Source organism: Platalea leucorodia (assembly GCF_965183815.1).
Source record: "Platalea leucorodia genome assembly, chromosome: 16".
Classification (NCBI taxonomy): domain Eukaryota; kingdom Metazoa; phylum Chordata; class Aves; order Pelecaniformes; family Threskiornithidae; genus Platalea; species Platalea leucorodia.
The window spans coordinates 10,769,390-10,787,663 of record NC_138838.1 but is presented as its reverse complement, the minus strand read 5'-3'; the positions used below and the strand labels follow the sequence as shown (position 1 = coordinate 10,787,663).

Below are 18,274 nucleotides of genomic sequence, written 5' to 3'. Positions count from 1 at the left end.
TTGCCCGTCAGAGCCCTCCGGGGCCTAACCCCAGCATTAGCCTAGGTTTAACCTTTCTGGCACAGGATGCAATCACCTTGTTTTCCTTGTTTTTATGCACACACGGGCTTGAAAGAGCGAGACCTTTAACCCGGTAAGCTGCTTTCGTGTAATTCTACTGACGAGTGACGTCCTCTGTGTGTGCAAACACAGCTGCCACATGTATCGCCGTACACACAGATAAAACCCGGGCTGTGGAAGAGTTGCTGCCAACTAGCAAGAGCGAGTAGATCGATTTCATAGCAATGGTGTCGTCATCTCGGCTATATTTTACCGAGGTTGACATAAAACCTCTCAAGTGACAACAAAGGTGTGGAATATAGTTGGTTCGAGTGTGAAAAAACCAAAACGCAGAACACAGGAGCACTGACATTTGGTGTCTTCGGTATGACTTCTTAATATTATTTATGGCTTCTACTGATTTTTTTTTTAATTACTTTAATCTTTTTATGGTTTCAGTCACTTTCTCTGAACAGTGTTTCTCTTATTTCTGGAATACCGTGGCAGAAAGTGCTGCAGCTGAGCTCTGCTTTGCTGCATGGAGCCATCCCATCCACCCACGGGCCTGGGCAGCTTTCTTGGCTGAACAAGGCTCTGGGTCAAAGGAGGCTTTTCGGTGTAACGGAGGTGTGTTGGAGGATGCGTCCTCTCCCGTTGGATGGCAAGTGTCTGGGCTGGCATCTGCAGGCTCATTGGAAATGTTTCCAGGGGAACTCAGGGTTATTTGGATACTTGAGACTGTCTTGCCTCACAGTAAGAGGTGTATTTTTCCAGATTTTCCCTCCCCTGTGAATAATACACTTGTATCTGTTTCCTAGTGGAAAAAATCCCCTTTTGTGAGTCACTGTTAAAAAAGCCCCGTTCTGCCAGCCAGCCATCCTGAAAGGGATCTGGTCTGCAGGGGTACTGAGTACCTTCAGCTTCTTTTACTTCAACTGGAGGCAGCTGCATCCTCTGGTAATTGACCCCCAAACATTTTAGCTTCTAATTAACAGATGCAGAAAGTCCCAGCGAGTAAAATAAGTCACCTGAAGAAGTGGACTCCTGTTCAGCGCCCACCACGTGTTGCTGTAGGCAGGAGCAGCCGCACAGCTGGACCGGGCTGGAGCAGACCGAGTGCCCGCTCGGCCATCAGCGCCGCGGGAGGACCCCACGGGGTGCGGGGTGCTGGAAGTGAGCCGTCCTCTTCCCGAAACCTGCTGCCCCGGGAGGCAGCAAGGTCAGACCGGAGGGGACCTCCCCAGCGCCTGCCTGGGTGGCCCTACTGCTGTCCTCCTCGAGAGCCTGCGAGCCCCAGCCTTCATCCTCATCCCTCCGAAATGAGGCTTTGGCATCTCCACGTCTTCACGGGCAGTATGAACGGAAGCTGCAAAGCTGCTGCGAGCGCAGTTGTGGAGATCAAACAGGATGGTTTGCTAGATGTCCTGAGTGTCTCCATGTTGACGTGCACTGGGGGAGGTAGGAAGGAAGGTGATTTGGGGGTGATGGGACGAGAAATCTTCAGCCACTTGGGTGATATTGCAGGCCCAAGAGAAAAGCCCGGCCCCTCGTCGGATGCGGGAGGGCTGGCGGGCTGGGGGGAGTGGGTGAACTGGGCAAAGAGCAGAGCTGCCACCCTGGGAGGCGCAGCCCCCGAGACCATTGGGCATCTGGAGGCGGAGAGACCCCGAGCAGAGGTAGCACTCGCCGCCCCGTGCCGACGGGCCGCCCGCACGCCAACTGCGAGGACTTGTTCAAGTTGAATTGTTGGGCCTTCTTATACAGTAACTGCAAAGCAGCTTTTCCGCTGGATAGCCCCCTCCGTCTCCTTCCTTTGCCCGGATCATTCCTGGTGATTAGCCGGAGCTCCGCACACGCGCGGACGCCTGCCCTGTCCGCGAGCAGAGCTCCCAGCCGCCGGGACTCTGGGAGATCCTCGCGCATCGTTTCGGTGCCTGTCGGTGCCCATTAACCAGCGGATGAATAGAGTGAAATGACTCCTTTTTCTCAGCAGATGCTGAAGGAGGGTTTTTTCACCTGAAGGCCGTGAATACATGTCTCAGCTTCCTTTAGTGATCGCGCTTGGCTCAGAGCCTCTCGTTTGGGGGCATCTGTTTGCCTCTTATTTTATTTTTTCCCTCTTCTTTGTCTTTTCTTTTACAGAAAAGATTATTCAAATGAATATTCAGTTTTATTCATTTGAATAAAAAACCCAACCGTTTGACTCTGTTAAATGCTTATCTCTTAAATAGAGCTTGTTAGCTTCCAATAATAGCTTCATTCAGAAGGATGTGGTATAATTTCATTTTAAAATGTGTGCTCCTTGACAACCGGAATCCTATTTATGTCACCATTTTAAACAGCCTTCTTTGTTTTGTGTTAATCTTTTTCATACACTTTCCGAGCACCATTTTTCTGTTGACTCTTAGTACCTCTCAGAAGAAATAATTGTCTTTTTAGTCCAGGAAGGTTTCTGAGCGTTTTGGTAATTTAAAAATGAGCATGTATTCATTATGCTAACTAATAAGGCATGCATGCAGTAATATTTTTTTGTGTGTGCAATTATTAAAAGTTGGAATCTGATATTCAGAAAGCGAAACAAAAAAAAAGGACCCATTACCCGTCACTTTTATGAAGTTTTTAATTCTGGGGCGTATGATCTCTTGAGGATTGTTCATTTCAGGAGCGGTAGCATTTCTTCAGTAGCATCCTATGGATTTTAAGTGCCTGTATGCGTGCAGATTAAAATCCTCTGGTTGCTTCCCAGTGAGTTAATGATGTCGGTAGTTGTAAAGGTAAAACATCGTGAGCCTTCAGCTACGGATCGAGTGCCCTGCGTGGGCTCCGGGCCTGAACCTGCGAGCCCCCTGCCCGCGGGAGCTGCCTGCCCTGCCCGCCTGCCCGCTCCAGAGAGGAAGGAAGAAAAGATGGTGTTGGGTTTGCTTACAGACCCAAACACGTCTGTTTTTTCTTGCCAAGCCAGCTAGGCTGGCCTGTGGGAAGTGGCATAGATCTTTTAAAAACCTGCAAATGAGTGTTGACGTCTACGGATTGTTATTTTATTCTTGTTATAAAATCTGTAAATGCAGAAAGCTGGGTAGCTATCTGATTTAATCAGACAAGTAATTTCATGATAAACCTGTGTTTAAGCCATATGGAGTGGGATGAGAATGGGAAACTTGTTTCTGAGTCCGAATGCGTAATGACTGCAGTGGGCTTTCTTGCGGTGTTATGCATATTAAGGCTAATCTCCTCTAAATTCCCTCTCTCTCCTCCATCCTGGCAGTGAGACCTGACAAAAGTTGAAAGAGAAATCCTCAACTGCAGTACTCGCTAATGAGTTACTAATGATGAAGATGTTGCTGGTGCTCAAACAATTAATGACTTGTAGACCCGGACTGGCCGTCTCATTGCGCTGGGCAAAGCTGGTCCCCGGCGGCGCGCTGCTCCCAGCTCCGGTAATTGCCCGACGCAGCGTGCTCCGGGATTCCTGGGATGCCGTATTCAGCCAGTTAACCACAAAAATTTTAGGTTTAACTACAGGTCTGTTTAAGGTAGATTTAAATGGAGTAATTTAGAAGGCAAATGAAAGACTTAAGTAAAATACTTCAAGCTGCTACATGCTTTAAGTGCAAAGTAAAATACTGTTCTGAGCACTGGGTTTGAGTGCGATGTGCTGTCGGGTGATGTGTTATGCCTTGGAGGAGATCTAGAAACCATTTCTGGTGTTTTTTCCCCCAAGAAGAGGGTCCAAAGAGGAATGGACCATTGCTACGTGTACTGTGCATTCCCAGACAAGCTGGCTGGGAGCTGCTCAGACCTCGGCTCGGCCAGTGCAGGAGCCAGCGAACGCACATTACAGCTTCAGATATTGTAGCCTGCAAAATGTGTCTTGTACCTGTAGGTTGCCAAAACCTGTATAGTTTTAACATCTTCTGCTGTGCCCCATCAAAGCAAACCCAGTGTGTGTTTACAATGATGAAATATTGCTTTGGGACCCCAGCACAGAACCTGCCTGCTGCTGGGCGCTTGCTGGGAGCACTGGCTTTGGCAGAGGGAGGAGGTTGGGGGTGGCACTTGGGACCGGCCGGCCACGGCCACGGCACTCACCGCTGCTGGAGGGGGAGCAGGCCCAGTACGGGAAGGTGCTAATTGCAGATGGGAAGTGTCAGTAGCAAAATGGGTTTGAGATGAGGCTGCCCAGCCGGGGGGTTGGGATGGGCAGCACGGGATGGACGGACACACGGCCAGCAGCAGACGGGAGCCGGCTCCTTCGAAGTCAGCAAAGACAAAACTGCTCTGCTGCCGTGCACGGCTGAGCGGAGGGATGCTCACTGGGCAAAGCTATTCACGGAAAATAACGGCGGGCAGCATTGGTTTCCCCTCCCTCTTGCTTCCCCCGTCGCCCCAGCGGGGGGCGAAGGCTGCTGCTGGGGATGCCCCAGCTCCGGCTCGTTTGGCTCACAGCCTGGTGCGATGAAGACGTCACATGCCGTTTGGCCAGCGTTGAGTCCAGCAGAGTTTTCAGGGCAGTTTGGGGGATGAAGTTCATCCTTTTGGTACATTTTTAAGATTCCACTAGCTTAATTGGTGTCGATGTTGACTCATCAAGCCTTTGCCAGAAATGTAGCACATCAGATTTTTTGTTTGTTTGTTTATTAGCTTTTTTTAAGGGTTTTTTAAGGAATGAGCAGAGAACATGACTGTGTATAGCTGAGGTGGGCTGCCAGATTTCTTTAGTGCGGCATGCCTGCAGCCGAGTGGCCCCAGCAGAGCAAATACAGCGTACAGCTACGGGCAGGCAGCAGGCATCAAACGACCCTAAACCAACCCAAATCCACGGCTCCTTTGAAGCAGCAGTGGTGAAGAGGGGAATGATTAGATCAGAGGCCTTAAACATAATGGTTTCTTGGAGGCCTCAGGATGTCCTGATGAGGTATTAGAGGAAGTAATTCAGGAAGAAAGGGACAAATAACCACCTCCGGAGCCCGGCTGACCCGCGGGGCCGGCTGCATCCGCACGGGACGGAGCTGCGGTGGTTGTGCCGCCGGCCCCGGCACGCAGCAGCGGGGACGTTTGGTGTTTGCTCAAAGCGAATGGAACCACAAAGTGCTGCTGCGTGTTTGGGGAAGCATTGGTATTTTTTTCCTCGCCAGGGGTAGTGAGGGGTCAATGAGGAATCATCTTCTGTCTTCCCGGATTTTTATTTTTTTGGGTCATGTAATGAGTCAGCTCTAATGGAGAAGTCCCGTGGAATTAAACAAGAGATAAAATCAATATGGTTCCATAGAAATATAATTGGGTTTTGTAGAGATTGCTCTTAAAAACCTATAAGGTGTAAAAGAAAATATGGCCTTATTGTAGTTTCTGAGCCATCATGTAACCAGGGTGTAACTATCCATTAAATTCTGCAGGATGGATCAAAAAATCCATAAGGAGGTTTTAATTCTCCATTAAATCCTGTGGAAGAGCTGGAACAGAACCGTATTAATTTTCCCCGAGACTACGCTTCTTCCCTCCATTAGCCTATAATAAGTTCAGCAACAGCTCCACAGACAGCAGGTGCATTTACACGTGCATATTTTTATGAAAGTTTTCCAAAGTCCCAATGGCTTAGTAATGCTTTATTAAAATGAAATCTGTTTAACTTAACTAATATTTTCCTTTCCCCCTCCCCTTTTTGTTTCTTTATTAAACAGGATTTGGCTTCGTAACTTTTGAAAATGAAGACGTGGTGGAAAAAGTCTGTGAAATTCATTTCCACGAAATCAATAATAAAATGGTGAGTTGTTTTTGTTCCGCAGTGCATGCCAGTGGCAGCGAGCGCTCGCCCTTTCTCGCAGGCACGTGCCATGCGTGGGTGGTGGCCCTTTGGGACAACCTTCTCCGTGAGGTTAGTTGGGTGCTGGGCACACCGTGCCTGGCGGAGGTGTCATGGGGACAGGCTGCTGAGCCTTGACCGTGGCTTGCTTGGGCGCTGCTCCTGTCCCCGCGCCAGCAGGATGGGTGTCTGTCCCCGCCACGAGCACAGGCATTGTCTGCGGGCTCAGGCAGCCGCCCCAGAGCAGGTTTTGGTGTGGAAGCCAAAGATGGTGTGAATCAACCTGCTCAGCTTCTTGACCAGCCTCGGAGAAGCCCTCCTTCTCCACCCCTGCTCTTGGGAAGAGCCGTGGCAGGCGTTGAACGGCTACGTTAGGGGTTTTCAGGAGGGAAGCGGCCTGGGGTAGCTGTTACAGACCGTGTGCTCCCAGCATAGCTGTTCTGGTCGAGCTCCCGAGTCCTGATGCTGCTCTGATGTTGCTGCTGCCTGCTGGACCGCGTGCCCTGGGAAGTCGTGGCTCTCTGCCATCGAAACGCAGTCGCTTTCCACCCAGGCCCAACCCAGGAGCCAGACCTGGGTGAAGTTTCTTCTAAATGACAGTCAGGTCCCAGGTTGCAGGTTGCCCTGTCAGTAAAGCCACTGAGCCAGATGAAAAAGGGCATTTGTATTTCAACTGATGAAGTAACTTTGATATTTTCAGCTAAAATATTCTTTTTCCCTTTGTCAAAACATCCTTTGCTTCTCAAATGTGTATTCAGATATGCATTGTATATTGGTCTGATATGTGTTCACAGGCTTTAAATTCAATAATAGAGCTTTTAGTGTGGATAAGATCAAAGCAATCTCCTTGGCATATGCTGGAGGCCTGATTCAATATTTGACTTGCTAATTTTTCCCAGGGCACTGAAATAATATTCTTCATATTGTTCCTCACCGCAGTACGCATCTGAAATAAAAGTAAGGGTCCCCTTGGCCAAGCGAGTGGTGGGCTGGGCAGGGCAGGGCTGGGGCAGTTCCCCTTGCCCGGCGGGAAGCCTCTGGCTCCATCTCCGATGGGTGCCGCGGGCTCTGCCTCTGCCCTGTCCAAGCCTCTCGCTGCTTCCCCAGCCTCCTCCTGCTTCTGGGGTTTCCTGCCTGGCACCAGCAATGCCTCGCCTGAGACACGTGGGTTGTGGGGGAGGCTCCTTCCCCTGTATAGTTACTAAACACTGATTAATCTGCCTTAAAACAAAAAGAATGAGCCCCAACCACCCCCACCCCAGCATCCAGACGACAGACCCAGCAACAAATTAGAAACGCTTGGAATGTAAATTTAGGTAAGACTTGTCAGTTGGGAGGGAAGAGCTACAGTGCCGCGCTCCAGGATTTTCCTACCGCTTAATCGCGGGTGGGTGCGTGCTGTGTCACACTCCATATGTTTAGTTATTTCACACAGTAGTTTTTTCTCTGGAGCAAGGCTCAGCCTTTGCCCGATGCAGATCAGCGCCGCCCAGTATCGCCCTGGCGAGGTGCTGGATGTCGGCTGGAGGGAGCAGCGGGGCGGTGGTGCGTCCCAGCAAAACCGGCGCCAGCAGCGGGGCAGAGCACGTTACTTGATGCTTCCTAGCGGGATTTGCACTCCTGCGCTGTAAAAATCTTACCCAGCTGTTTGCAGCCCCCTGCTAGGGGAGGAGCGGCAGGAGAGGTGTTGGGAGGGTTTCTTCGCAGATGAAAGGCTGCACGGGAAGGTAACAGCAGTGCAGGGAACGTGGAGGATGGGACAAGGCGAAAACACTTGAGGAACATCACAAAGAGCAAAAGAAACAGTGTAGGCTGTTGGTGTTTTGTTGTCGCGGATAATTAAAAGATATTCTCCCCAGCTCTCTGTGCCTGCTTGGTGCACGATCCAGGTGCCACGACGCTTTGAGCGTTCTCTTCTTGTCACTTCTTCTGCAGCACTAATTTTAAAAGCAGCCCACGAGGGAGGAGATGAGACATGATCCTGTCTCGGGACTGACTCATTGCTGATGTGTCTGCAGATTAATTACCAAACCATGCAGGGACAGGAGAGCTTGTGCACGCGTGTGTGACAGTGAGCTGGTGCAGATGGCCAGAGGTGACACGCAGCTGGCTGGTGGTCGGAGTTAGGTGCAGACGGACTTTCCGGGGCACCCTCGGAGACTGGCCGCTCCTGCTTCGTTTTTAACACGTCCCCCTCTAGCGCTGAGCTGCCAAGGGGACGGGTTCTCACAGCCCCAGCTCAAGGCGATGGGGTTTGCAGCCGCTTGGTGAGCTGGGACAGGGACGGCCCATCCCCGTCCCCATCCCTGTCCCCATCCCCAGGCTGCTCGGCTGGGCCATCTGCGGCTCGGCGGGCACCGACTTGCCCTGAGCTCGCTCTTTCTCATCTCCTGAATGCTGTCATTTCCCAAAACACGGGGGCAAGCAAAGGGTAGCAGGGCTGCTGTTGTTCACAAGCCTATTTCTAGCCTCCCGTCTCCCTGGCAGGCTATTTTTAGCCCACCCATTCTGCTTCTGTTGCCATCCATAAAGCTTAGAATGTCAAATGTAATATTAAACGAGCAGTGTGAAAGCGAAAAGAAAATGCCAGTGAGGTATTTAATAAATGAAACTTGGAATTTACGTGGGAGGCCAAAGATGCTCTCCAAACGTTGCGAGGGGGGGGAACAAATAAAACCCAAACAAGCTATCCCCAGAATATTCTTCTTCTGACACAAACAGGCTGCTTTGCAAAGAGAAACCTGGTTTTCCAAGGGGGTGCAAAAGTAGCTGGAAATGAAATGTGATGGGGTAATTTATTTTCCCTTAGATCCCACTGTGATAGAGTCGTTCACATCGCAGGGACGGTGGGACAAGCACTGGCGAGCGGCGTGATGAGCCGAGCCTGGCCCGGGTGCTTTGCACTTGAAGTCAGGATCTCAAGTCAGACTCCGGAGCAGCTGAAAAAACGTTAGGCTGCTTTAAGATAGGCTTTGACGCTGCGTAGCACCTGCGGCTGTTTCTCTCGTGGTGGGATTTTGTGGGGTTTTGGTTGTAGGGTTTTTTAATGTATCAGCACTCTTCAGGCTTCTCCCTGGCCTGGCAGCCTTCGCTGTGCGGTGACGTTTCAGACGTATATCACACAGCATGTGCCTTTGGGTTTTCATCCAAATGCTTTGTAGTCTAAGGCACCTCCATCCCTGGAAAGACTAAACTGTGCACCATGTGCAGAAGGCAGGAGGGCGCATGAGACCACCAGTGTCCGAGGTCCCTGCAGTGACCGGGAGCAGAAGAAACACAACATGCAGCCAACAAACCACCTCCAACCTTGCACAGACATCTTGAGAAGCCACCGGGTCCTTTGCCAGGTGGACGCTACAGAGCTCAACCCCCAGATGTGGTGCTGGGCCTCGTGCATGATCCTGCTGCCTCTCCAGCTGGTGTCTTACTGGTGGCGCTGATGGGTTTACTGGCTGTGTTGGGAGGGGATACATGGAGCATAGCGCAGGGGTGTTGCATGTTGTTTACAGGCACTACCCTGGGCTGCAGGCGTTCGGGGTGTTGTAGGTAGCTAGTTCTGGAGCAGATGTCTTCGGGGAGGCTTGACCAAATGACCCTGCCATCTCTGCATACAGAGCATCTGGGTCAGGGAGTGGCTGTAGGGCTGAAAATGAGACGTGGCATTGGCTTGCCCGGAAGGTATGTCAAGGGAGAAAGGGGAAAGTTATAGGACACGAGAGATTTTCTTGTGGGCATGTGCTTAATCTGGGTCCAGAAATCACCCTTCTCCCTTGTGAGGAAATTGTTTTAGTGCTGTAAGCGTGTTTTGATGCTTTTGTCCCAGATCTGCAAAGCACACAAGCTCATCACACCTTGCCCCTCCCAGCCCTCCATGGGGGCATTAACCCTCCTTTCAAAGCAAGAAATCAGAGAGTTAAGAAACAGCCTTCAGTGGCCAGAAAGTAAATGTGGCAGCTCCAGTTCGAGGACCCTACTGCAATCCCTGGGAAACTCTGTGGAGTTGGGGTTGTCCCTTCATTTGACACATCCACAGGGCCTACCAAAAGGGAGCTGTCACCGTGAATGCCCAGGGAAGTGGTACGATCACAGTCCCTGGAAGTATTCAAAAAACGTGTGGATGTGGTGCTTAGGGACATGGTTTAGATGTGGACCAGGCAGTCAGGTTAACAGGTTGGACTCGATGATCTCAGAGGTCCTTTCCAACCTTAACAATTCTGTGAATGGGGCATACGGGCACCGAGGCTAAAAGTGTGCCTGACTCGGGGGAGTCTGGTTGTCAGCAAGTCACAGGAGAGCATCGCTGCTCGTTGTTTCCTACTGTAGGATCATTACCGGCTTGTAGAGCTTATCCATGGCTGGTTGTTGTGGGAGAGCATCTGTGGGCACCGCGGTGAACTGTCGTGCGAAGAGGCCGATGGTCATGGCGGCAGGTTCTCTGCAGAGGGCTCGTTGCAGGAGCGAGGGCGATAGGACCCCGTGCGGGGCGGTGCTGGGCAGGTACGCAAGGTGTCGCTGACATTAGCCGTGCTAGGGAGAGGCTGAAGGTGCGGTAGCTTTGGAAAGCCCATCTGTCAGCTGAAGGACACTGCAGACCGCTTGCAGGTTGGATGCGTTCCTATAGAGTTGTCTTCACCGTGCTTTAAATTATGTAGCTCACGAGCTGTACAGTGACGCCGCCCTTGCCAGGTTCTCCAAGGGTGGCTGGGTTCTCCAGCCCGCACAGGACAAGGAGCTGCCCGACGCTGGATGTTATCGGGTGTTTTGGGGACAAACTGAATTATGAATCGCAGGAAACTCTGGCAGACGACTCTGCTCTCCCGTAGCTGCCGACTTCTCTTACGGTCTGAGGACACACTGAGCAGCTTCCGTCCCCGTTGTCCCCACCTTTGTCAATGATCTAATGGGGTTTTTTAAAATATGCTTAGAACCTTTCTTCTGTGGCCTGGTGTAGCCCTGCCTTTGCGGCAGGACCGGGCGAATACAGATTCTCTGTTAGAGGAGCGATAGTTTTGGCTTGCCATGGCATGAATGACATGGCGTCCCCAAGGTAATCGAATCTCAGCTAACTGTGAATTGCACATTGCTGGCAAGACAAAGTTGCCTTGTCTTTGGGTGGTAAAATGTTTTTTTGTGCATTGTGAGTATGTGCACATTCTGCTTTCCTCAAAATAGCCCTGGTTTCCCTGGAAAGCTGTTAGCCATGGTTTTTGAGACATGCTGGTGCTGCGAGCTGACAGCCTGTGTTGTTGCACTGGGTATAAGAGGCTTTTCACTCCCCATCTCAGCTCCTGGGTTCTCGTGGCTTCGACTGCTCGGCTTGACCCAAGAGTACTCCAGTGTAATGTTAATTCTCCAAACTAGACTAAACAAAAATAGTGAATTTTAGTTTCCCTGCCTTTTTTTTTTTTTAGCCTTAGAGTTAAAACTTTCTTTGTTAGGCTGCTGAAAGTGAAGCACATCCCTCATACAGGGGAGGTGGAAAAAATCTGGAAATTATTAAGATGTACAGAAATGCTGAACTGAAAGTTTGTGCAAGATCCAAATTTATGTATGAAGTACCCGCATCGGGCGGGCTCTTGGGGGTGATTTGGTACAGAGCTGAGCACTGACTCATAAATCCAGATCCGTTGCCTCTTGGAGAAGCCCCGTTGCACGTCCCGCTTTGCCAGCACGCGTGTGACATCCGTGCTGCCTCCAGGGTTTCACCCGCACGGTAACCGTGGCTGCGGGATGGTTATAGCCATCTCCATCCCGTTCCCCAGGGAGGAGCGGGGCTGGCTTTTTGCAGACAAGCAACCTGGCCCTTTTTTTTCCCCTTTTGCTGCCTCTGTTGATGAAGAGGCACCATCCAAGCCCACCACTGGTCCACTGACATGGTGCTTCACCTCCCATTGCTGCATTTTCCCCGTTTGCCGATGGGATGGTGCGTGGGCAGCTTCTGCAGAGCACCTGAAGGCCTGATGTGGCTGAACGGGGAGTGTAAAAATCCACCCGAGGCGTGCTGCCGGGCCGGGGTCATGCAGCCCCTTCCCGAGGGATGGCAGAGCGGGGCCGGGGCTCCTGGTCCCATATCTTGCATCTCATCCCTCCCAGGGGGAAAGAGTCTCTGCTGCATAACGGAGAATATTTTTGCCTTCGATATGGGGTATATTTGTTTACAAAGGCTTAGGAATTATTTTTCTTTCCTACTGGTGACTTTTTCTTCCCCTTTAAGTCCCAGTTAAAACTTCTTTGCAGCTCGCTGCCGTTCCCTTTATATCCTCGTGTGCTGTGAAAATCATAAATTACGCTAGTCTTTCAGAGAGCAGCGGTAGGCTGTTTTGTGGTTGCAAAAGCTAATTACTGGGATATTGTTTCTAACGGTGCTAATGCAAACTTCATTTTCCTGTTAATTGTCCGTCGAGCCAAGCTAGATTGTTTTTATCATCCTGATTGTTTGCAGCCCAAGCGGCTGCGAGGTGTAACCAATGCTGCCTTGACATTTGGAGTGGTGGCGAACCCGAAAAATGTGGTGGCGAAATGAAATGACACACTTCTGGTGCTCACCCCTGGTCATTTGGCTGGAGAAATTAGATTGGCAGACTCCTGTTAAATGCCCCTCTGATTAAAAATAAGCAAAGCACGCTTTGAGAGGATATTGCTGAGCTGCTGTGCTGGCGTGCAGGCTGGCGGGGAGGGAGGTGCTCGGCGTTTCGAGCTTGCTGCGTCCCTGGGCTCTCCGGGGCGGTTGATGGAGAGGGGAGGTAGCGGCAGGCTGCCGGCTTTGGGCTGTGGGGCTTTCTGGGGCACTGAGGTGTTGGGCGGCACACAGCCCAATTAGGCTGAAACCCACCATCGAGGCTCAGGCTTACGCCTCCCTGGGAAGCTCTGAAGGCTTCATCCTGGCGGGCCAGCGATGGGCATACGTATCCTGCACTGTCCTCGTCCCCAGCCCCGCTCTGCCAGCAGCACCTCAGCGTGCGAGCGGCTGTGCAACGAATTCATTGATGGGAAGTTTTCTGTTTCCTTTTCTTTCTCTTTTTTGTCTTAATATCAGGACCTGGGAACCCTGTGGGGCACCGTGGGGCTCTCCATCGTGCGCTCAGTAGTGTCTGCACCATCACGGGCCTGCGGGAGTCTGCGCGTGTGCGTGGGAGTGTGGGAGTGGGTGTGCGTGGTTGTGCAGGGGACAGGGGCGTGGAGGTTGGTGGCCCTGGCTGGAGGACACACCGGTCCTCGCCATGGCCCTCACTGGGCCTCTCCCAGAGAGAGAAACAGCACTGAAGAGGAGATGGAGGAAATTGCTGGCCCCGTTGCGGCTGCGCCCAAGTTTCGGGATGTCCGGAGAGCGGGTCTCTTCAACACCGCTCTTGCTCCTGCTGGCCCGTTTTCCCCGTTTCCCTTGCGCAGCGGGGTCCGGGCTGTGCACAAGCCTCCCTGCTCCAGCCGTCCCTGGTCCCTCTCTACCCTTCTGCTGCTGCCTCCTGCAAGGACCCAAACACTTCTTGGCAGAAAAGTAGCAAAAGATGAACTCCAGAAGAATTTTGCTCCAAACTTCACTGGGTTGGGGCAGCTTGCTTGCAAGAAGTGCGTGTTTTGGCAGCGTTGGCAGTGTCTGAGCATTGTAGCTTCGGGAAGTATTGCAAGCAAGCAAAGTAAATACGGTCTGTGGAGGTTTGCAGCAGAAAGGGGAGGAGTAGGTGGTTTTGTGTAAAATACTCCCATTACAGTCAGTTAACCTTTATGTTACCTAAATGAAAATTGTATAAACCTGAAATTTTCACTGATCGGGTTGCCTAGGAACAGGCGGTTGGTTTTCATAAGACAATGAATACATAGTCACTGATCGGGCTATTAGGCACCGAGATGTTTAGCCGTATTATCCTACATCCCCGGGCTTGCCTGGGGTAGTTGCGCGCGGGGCGCACACCCACCTTTCCGTGCTTGTGCGAGCGATGGAGTGACGCGGGAAACGCGACCCTGCTCGGAGCCGACCCTCCTAGTCCTCCATGACAAGCAGCCCCGTTCCCGAGCCCCTGCCCGCAGGCTGGCAGCGCCGTGTCCGGGAGGGCTGAGGGCAGCGGGGCTGCATGTGGCCGTGCCACCACGTCTGCCGGGAGCACGGCCCCGGCTTGCGGCACCCCTGCTCCCACTCTGGTCTGGTCAGGCAAGGGCCAGGGGAGCGTAAATGTGCAAAGAGGACGAGGAACTGGTTGAAGAACAAAGTTAGAGGCGTAAAGCTCAAACCTCTGGATTCAGCCCGAGACCCTTACCTTTAGACCAGCAATTCTCATCGTGCAAACAGTACAGGTGGGGCAGATGGTGGCTTGGCGCTTCCCCGCACCCCATGCGGGGCTGCACTGCACGTCTGCACGTTTTCCTCTTGCTCAGAGCATGGCCTAAGGTGTAGAGCCATAGAAATGGGTTGGGATAACTCTGATTAGCTCCAAACCAGCTTACCAGGATGGCTGTAGCACCAGCACCAAGGGGAGCGCGGGGCCAGTCTGCTGCGGGGGGGTGAGTCGGCAGTGCTGGAGCTGGAGAACATGGAAAAGTGCTTTATTTCTCCCTTTTCCCATCCAAAAAGCGGCTGAGAACCAGCACCCAGCAGTGTGGCTGGGGGTCCTGGATGCCCTGCTGCCGGCGGGGCTGGGTCCCTGCCTCTCACAAGGTGTTGGCGGAGGCTCGCAATGTGGTTCAGGTGGCACTGAGCAACTTCAAAAGGCAGCAGGAGTAACTGGAAGTGAAAGAATGCAGATCGTTCATTAATAGGGTTTACAGAAATTTTCTGCTGGGTAGAAATATTGATTCTTTATTCCTATTTTAAAAGGAGCTTTTTGTAATGATCACCGAGAGTCATTTTCTGTTATCGATTGCAATAGAGCTGTGCTGGAGACCTCCCTCCATTCATTCCACGCCCGCGAGTACCATTGAGAGTGAACGCAGCACAGGTTTTCCTTTCAGGAACACGGCAACTTCTTAAATCAGCGTTTCTGTCATCTTTACAGTGGGGTTTTGCTATGTGTGTTTAAAGAGACATACACGTTTGCTCTTTTAAATCCGTTTACGCTATTCTTAAAGTTCACCTTTGAGGGGGAGGCGGTGTGGGGAGGTAAATGCTAAAAATAAAACTCCCCCCTTAAGTAGATCAGTTCTGCATTTGACATTTACATGGAATTCATTTGCATCTCATTTGTACATGTTTCTGCTCAATAGGTAGAATGTAAGAAAGCACAACCTAAAGAAGTGATGTTTCCACCAGGGACGAGAGGAAGGGCACGCGGATTACCGTATACCATGGACGCTTTTATGCTAGGGATGGGAATGTTGGGTAAGTGCCGTAGCCACCACACGTCTCCCGGAGCCAGCGGCTCCCGTGTTGTCTCCCTGATTTCTGAACGCTTAAGGCGTAGGGGTGAGCAAATCCCTGCACCTGTGTGGGTGCCAGTCTAAAACTTCAGCAGGGGTGGAGCGGGGAAAATAATCCTGTCTGTGGTAAATTATTAACTCCCCCCCCCCCCCCCCCCCCCCTTCCTGGAATATAAAAATTTGCATTTAAATGGATGTTTTAAATAGCCTGTTTTACTCTTACTCGCAAAAATAGAATGATGAAAGATGCAGTGTGTTCATTCTGACTAAAAATGATCTCTCCCCTTTTTTAGAGGAATTGAGTCACACATTATTCCCCTTCTTTTAAAGGTATCTTTGACAGTTCAGCATAGATAATTGAAAATCTTGCCGGTTCTTAAATGGCATGCAAGATGGAGAAAGCAGGGAGATGCGTAACAGTATAGGTCACAACAATAATTACAAGTTTCAAGGAGATGGAACGGTATTTTAGTCCAGAGTATTGTGTCCAGAAAATACTAATTAAATGGGATAAATGATATTTAATGGCAGAATTCTATTTGTGCATGAGGTCTATTTAGTTATAATTGGTTCTCATTTGTTTCTGCCTAGATAGTTCTTCTTTCTATATAATGTGACAACCTCTTGATACTCTGTCCTCAGATTTACGAACCCAAACCGCTGCTAATCCATTGCCAACGTATTTTTTTAAAACCCCATATATTTTCAACTTTCTGCTCCCTTTGTATCACTGGACTTTCCCTCGGTTGTCACCTGCTGTGTCCGTAAAGCACGCATGATCGAGAGGGCATCTGGAGGTGTTCCCAGGCAGAAATCAGCCTTTCCCAGGCTAGCGTCCCTGGTACGTGGCCTCTCCGGGATGCTTTGAATTTTCTGTCCTGGGTTTAGATGATCCCAGAAGCTGAGCACAAAAACCAGCCTGGAAAGCTGGTGCTCGGTTGTCCTGAGCTCTGCCGAGCAGGTCCACAGGCTGTCTGAGATGCTGGAGGACCCCCAGGCTCCTGGAGCGGGCGTCAGGTCAGAGGACTGGGTTCCTATGAGTATCAGGCTGTTACGCTGGGATTTCTGACTTCAGGCACCGCTTGATTTGATAGGGAAAACTTTCCTGCCATGTTTGCTTTATCTCTGAATTAATAGTACTTCTGTTCGTGTGGCTGGAGCGATCCATTTCTGGGATGTGTAATTCGGTTATTTCAGCTGATCATCTATTTTTCTGTCCCCACACTCCACCGCCACCCTGCCCCACAGTGTTTGGAAATTACATTTTACGGTTAAAATATTTATCATCTTCTGGTCAGTCTGTGATTTCGTTACCTGTATGTTCCCAGTGTGCTTGAGTGTACGTACTTTATTTCTGTTGTTTCTCTTTCTTTTCCACTTGTGGTGCCCGAGGTTTGGGGTGGTGGAGGTGGTGCGTGCCGCCTTGCTGGCCAGTCCCGCCCGGCTGCTGGAGGAGAGAGCCCAGGTTGCCCCGGGTAGGCGAAACGCCCCAGGGCAGCATCCCTCTTCTGCTCACCATGGGCAGAGTAGCCTCAACCCTTCTCCTCGCAGCCAGGCAAGGAGCGAATGGAGCCGGGGTCCGCCCCAGTGACCTGAAGGGAAAATTCATTCCCACCGGGGCTGCCTCTCTGGAAAAAGATCGTTTCAAGCCATAAGAAGTAAGGGAAGAAGCCCTCAGCGAGCGGATCTGCGTCTGCACAGAGCAAGCGATGCGGGTGCCTGTTGGCAAATCCCTGTCCTGCTGCGGTGGGGTGGGTCGGGTCACCCCAACCGGCTCTGCTCCGGCCGGTCTCGCAATGTGCTCTTATTAGATTTCAAATCAGGGTGACTTGCTCAGAATTAGTGATTGATTCATGTTGAAGGCCAGATGCTTCATTAGCTGCTCTAGCTGTTTTTTTCATCTTCCAAGTTCCTGCTTGCTGCAGTGGCACCGTGTTAAATAATTAAGTGCTAAACAAGGAAATTGTAACACACGAGAGCAAGGCTGGCTGGATGGCCGTTACAAATCCCCGTTTTCAAAGGCTGCCTGTAAGAGTTGGCTTCAAGGGCGCTGATGGGCAGCGGCTCAGCGGGGAGCCCGAATCTCTCCTCCCAGTCCCCGGCAGCTGCGCGGCGATGGGGCCCAGTCCCCGCAGGGAGAGGGGTGTAATTAACCCATCAAACGACGAGGCGCACAAAGTAACGTACCGCCGGAGGCAGCGTCTGCAGTAGCCGAGCGTTTTGCTGAGATCCCAGGAGGCCGGTGTCAGCCCTACCCCGTTCCTCCTTTCAGCTGCCTAGCTGGACTGAAACAGAGCGATTGGGGCTGCTCTTGAAGAATTTTTATACCTGTTTCCAGAAGCCCTTGTTCAAGGTCACCTTCTCCAGATGCCGTTCATGGGCAGAGGGAGGGAATCGGAGGAACGAACACACGAGACAACCCAAAGGAAAGAGCGAGAGCTACTCCCTCCAAAGCTATTAAGGAAGTTGGTCTTTTTCATTAATCACAGCCTCCCCAAGGAGCCTGCAGCAGCCGGGGTCTAAAGGTGCGTAGGCAGCCGCTTCTGTGATGATTCGGTTGATTGGAACAAAATTAAAGTGTTCTTCTGAAAGGATTTTTTGACTCCGAGAGCACGGGCAGGCTGAGCCTTTTGCCAGGACTGCTTCTGGGCTGTCTTGGGCTCGGTCTGCTGGTGGGATGTGCGTAGTCTCGGGGGAGATGAGGAACGTTAATGAACCACTCTGCATGAGGAGTGGGCTAGAGAGGTTTCAGTCCCAGTGACCTCTCGCCCTGGCAGCCCACCCGGCAGGAAGAGCTGCTCCCCAGCAGCATCCCGTGGGTGCTCGTGAACAGGCACCGTGTCCCCCCGAGCAGGCGACGCACGCATCTGCAGCCGAGCGGCAGCGGTTCGGTGGCCGAGAAGCTTGCCATGCGCCCAGAAGCCTCACCTCTGTCACCTGGTCCTGGTGTGCAAACCAGGAGCCCCGTCACCCAAGGCTGTGTGGGTGTCACTGCATTGCCCCACGGCTTTTTGCCCTCCATTCAGGTCTGTACCTGAAAACTTGAAAAAAAACCGAGAGAAAAGAAGAAGGCAACTGAGGAGCAAC

At 51.5% G+C, this 18,274-nt stretch overlaps 1 protein-coding gene across 4 annotated transcripts in view; it reads left to right on the top strand.

Annotated features, from left to right (window-relative positions):
- Nucleotides 1-18,274, top strand: part of MSI2 (musashi RNA binding protein 2) — a 259,854-nt gene that overhangs the window by 196,683 nt on the left and 44,897 nt on the right. For all 4 annotated transcript variants that reach the window (XM_082328703.1, XM_082328702.1, XM_082328701.1 and 1 more), the window contains exons 8-9: nt 5,718-5,800; nt 15,035-15,149. In XM_082328703.1, coding sequence (XP_082184829.1) covers nt 5,718-5,800; nt 15,035-15,149 — 198 coding nt within the window. The remainder of the gene's footprint in view (nt 1-5,717; nt 5,801-15,034; nt 15,150-18,274) is intronic.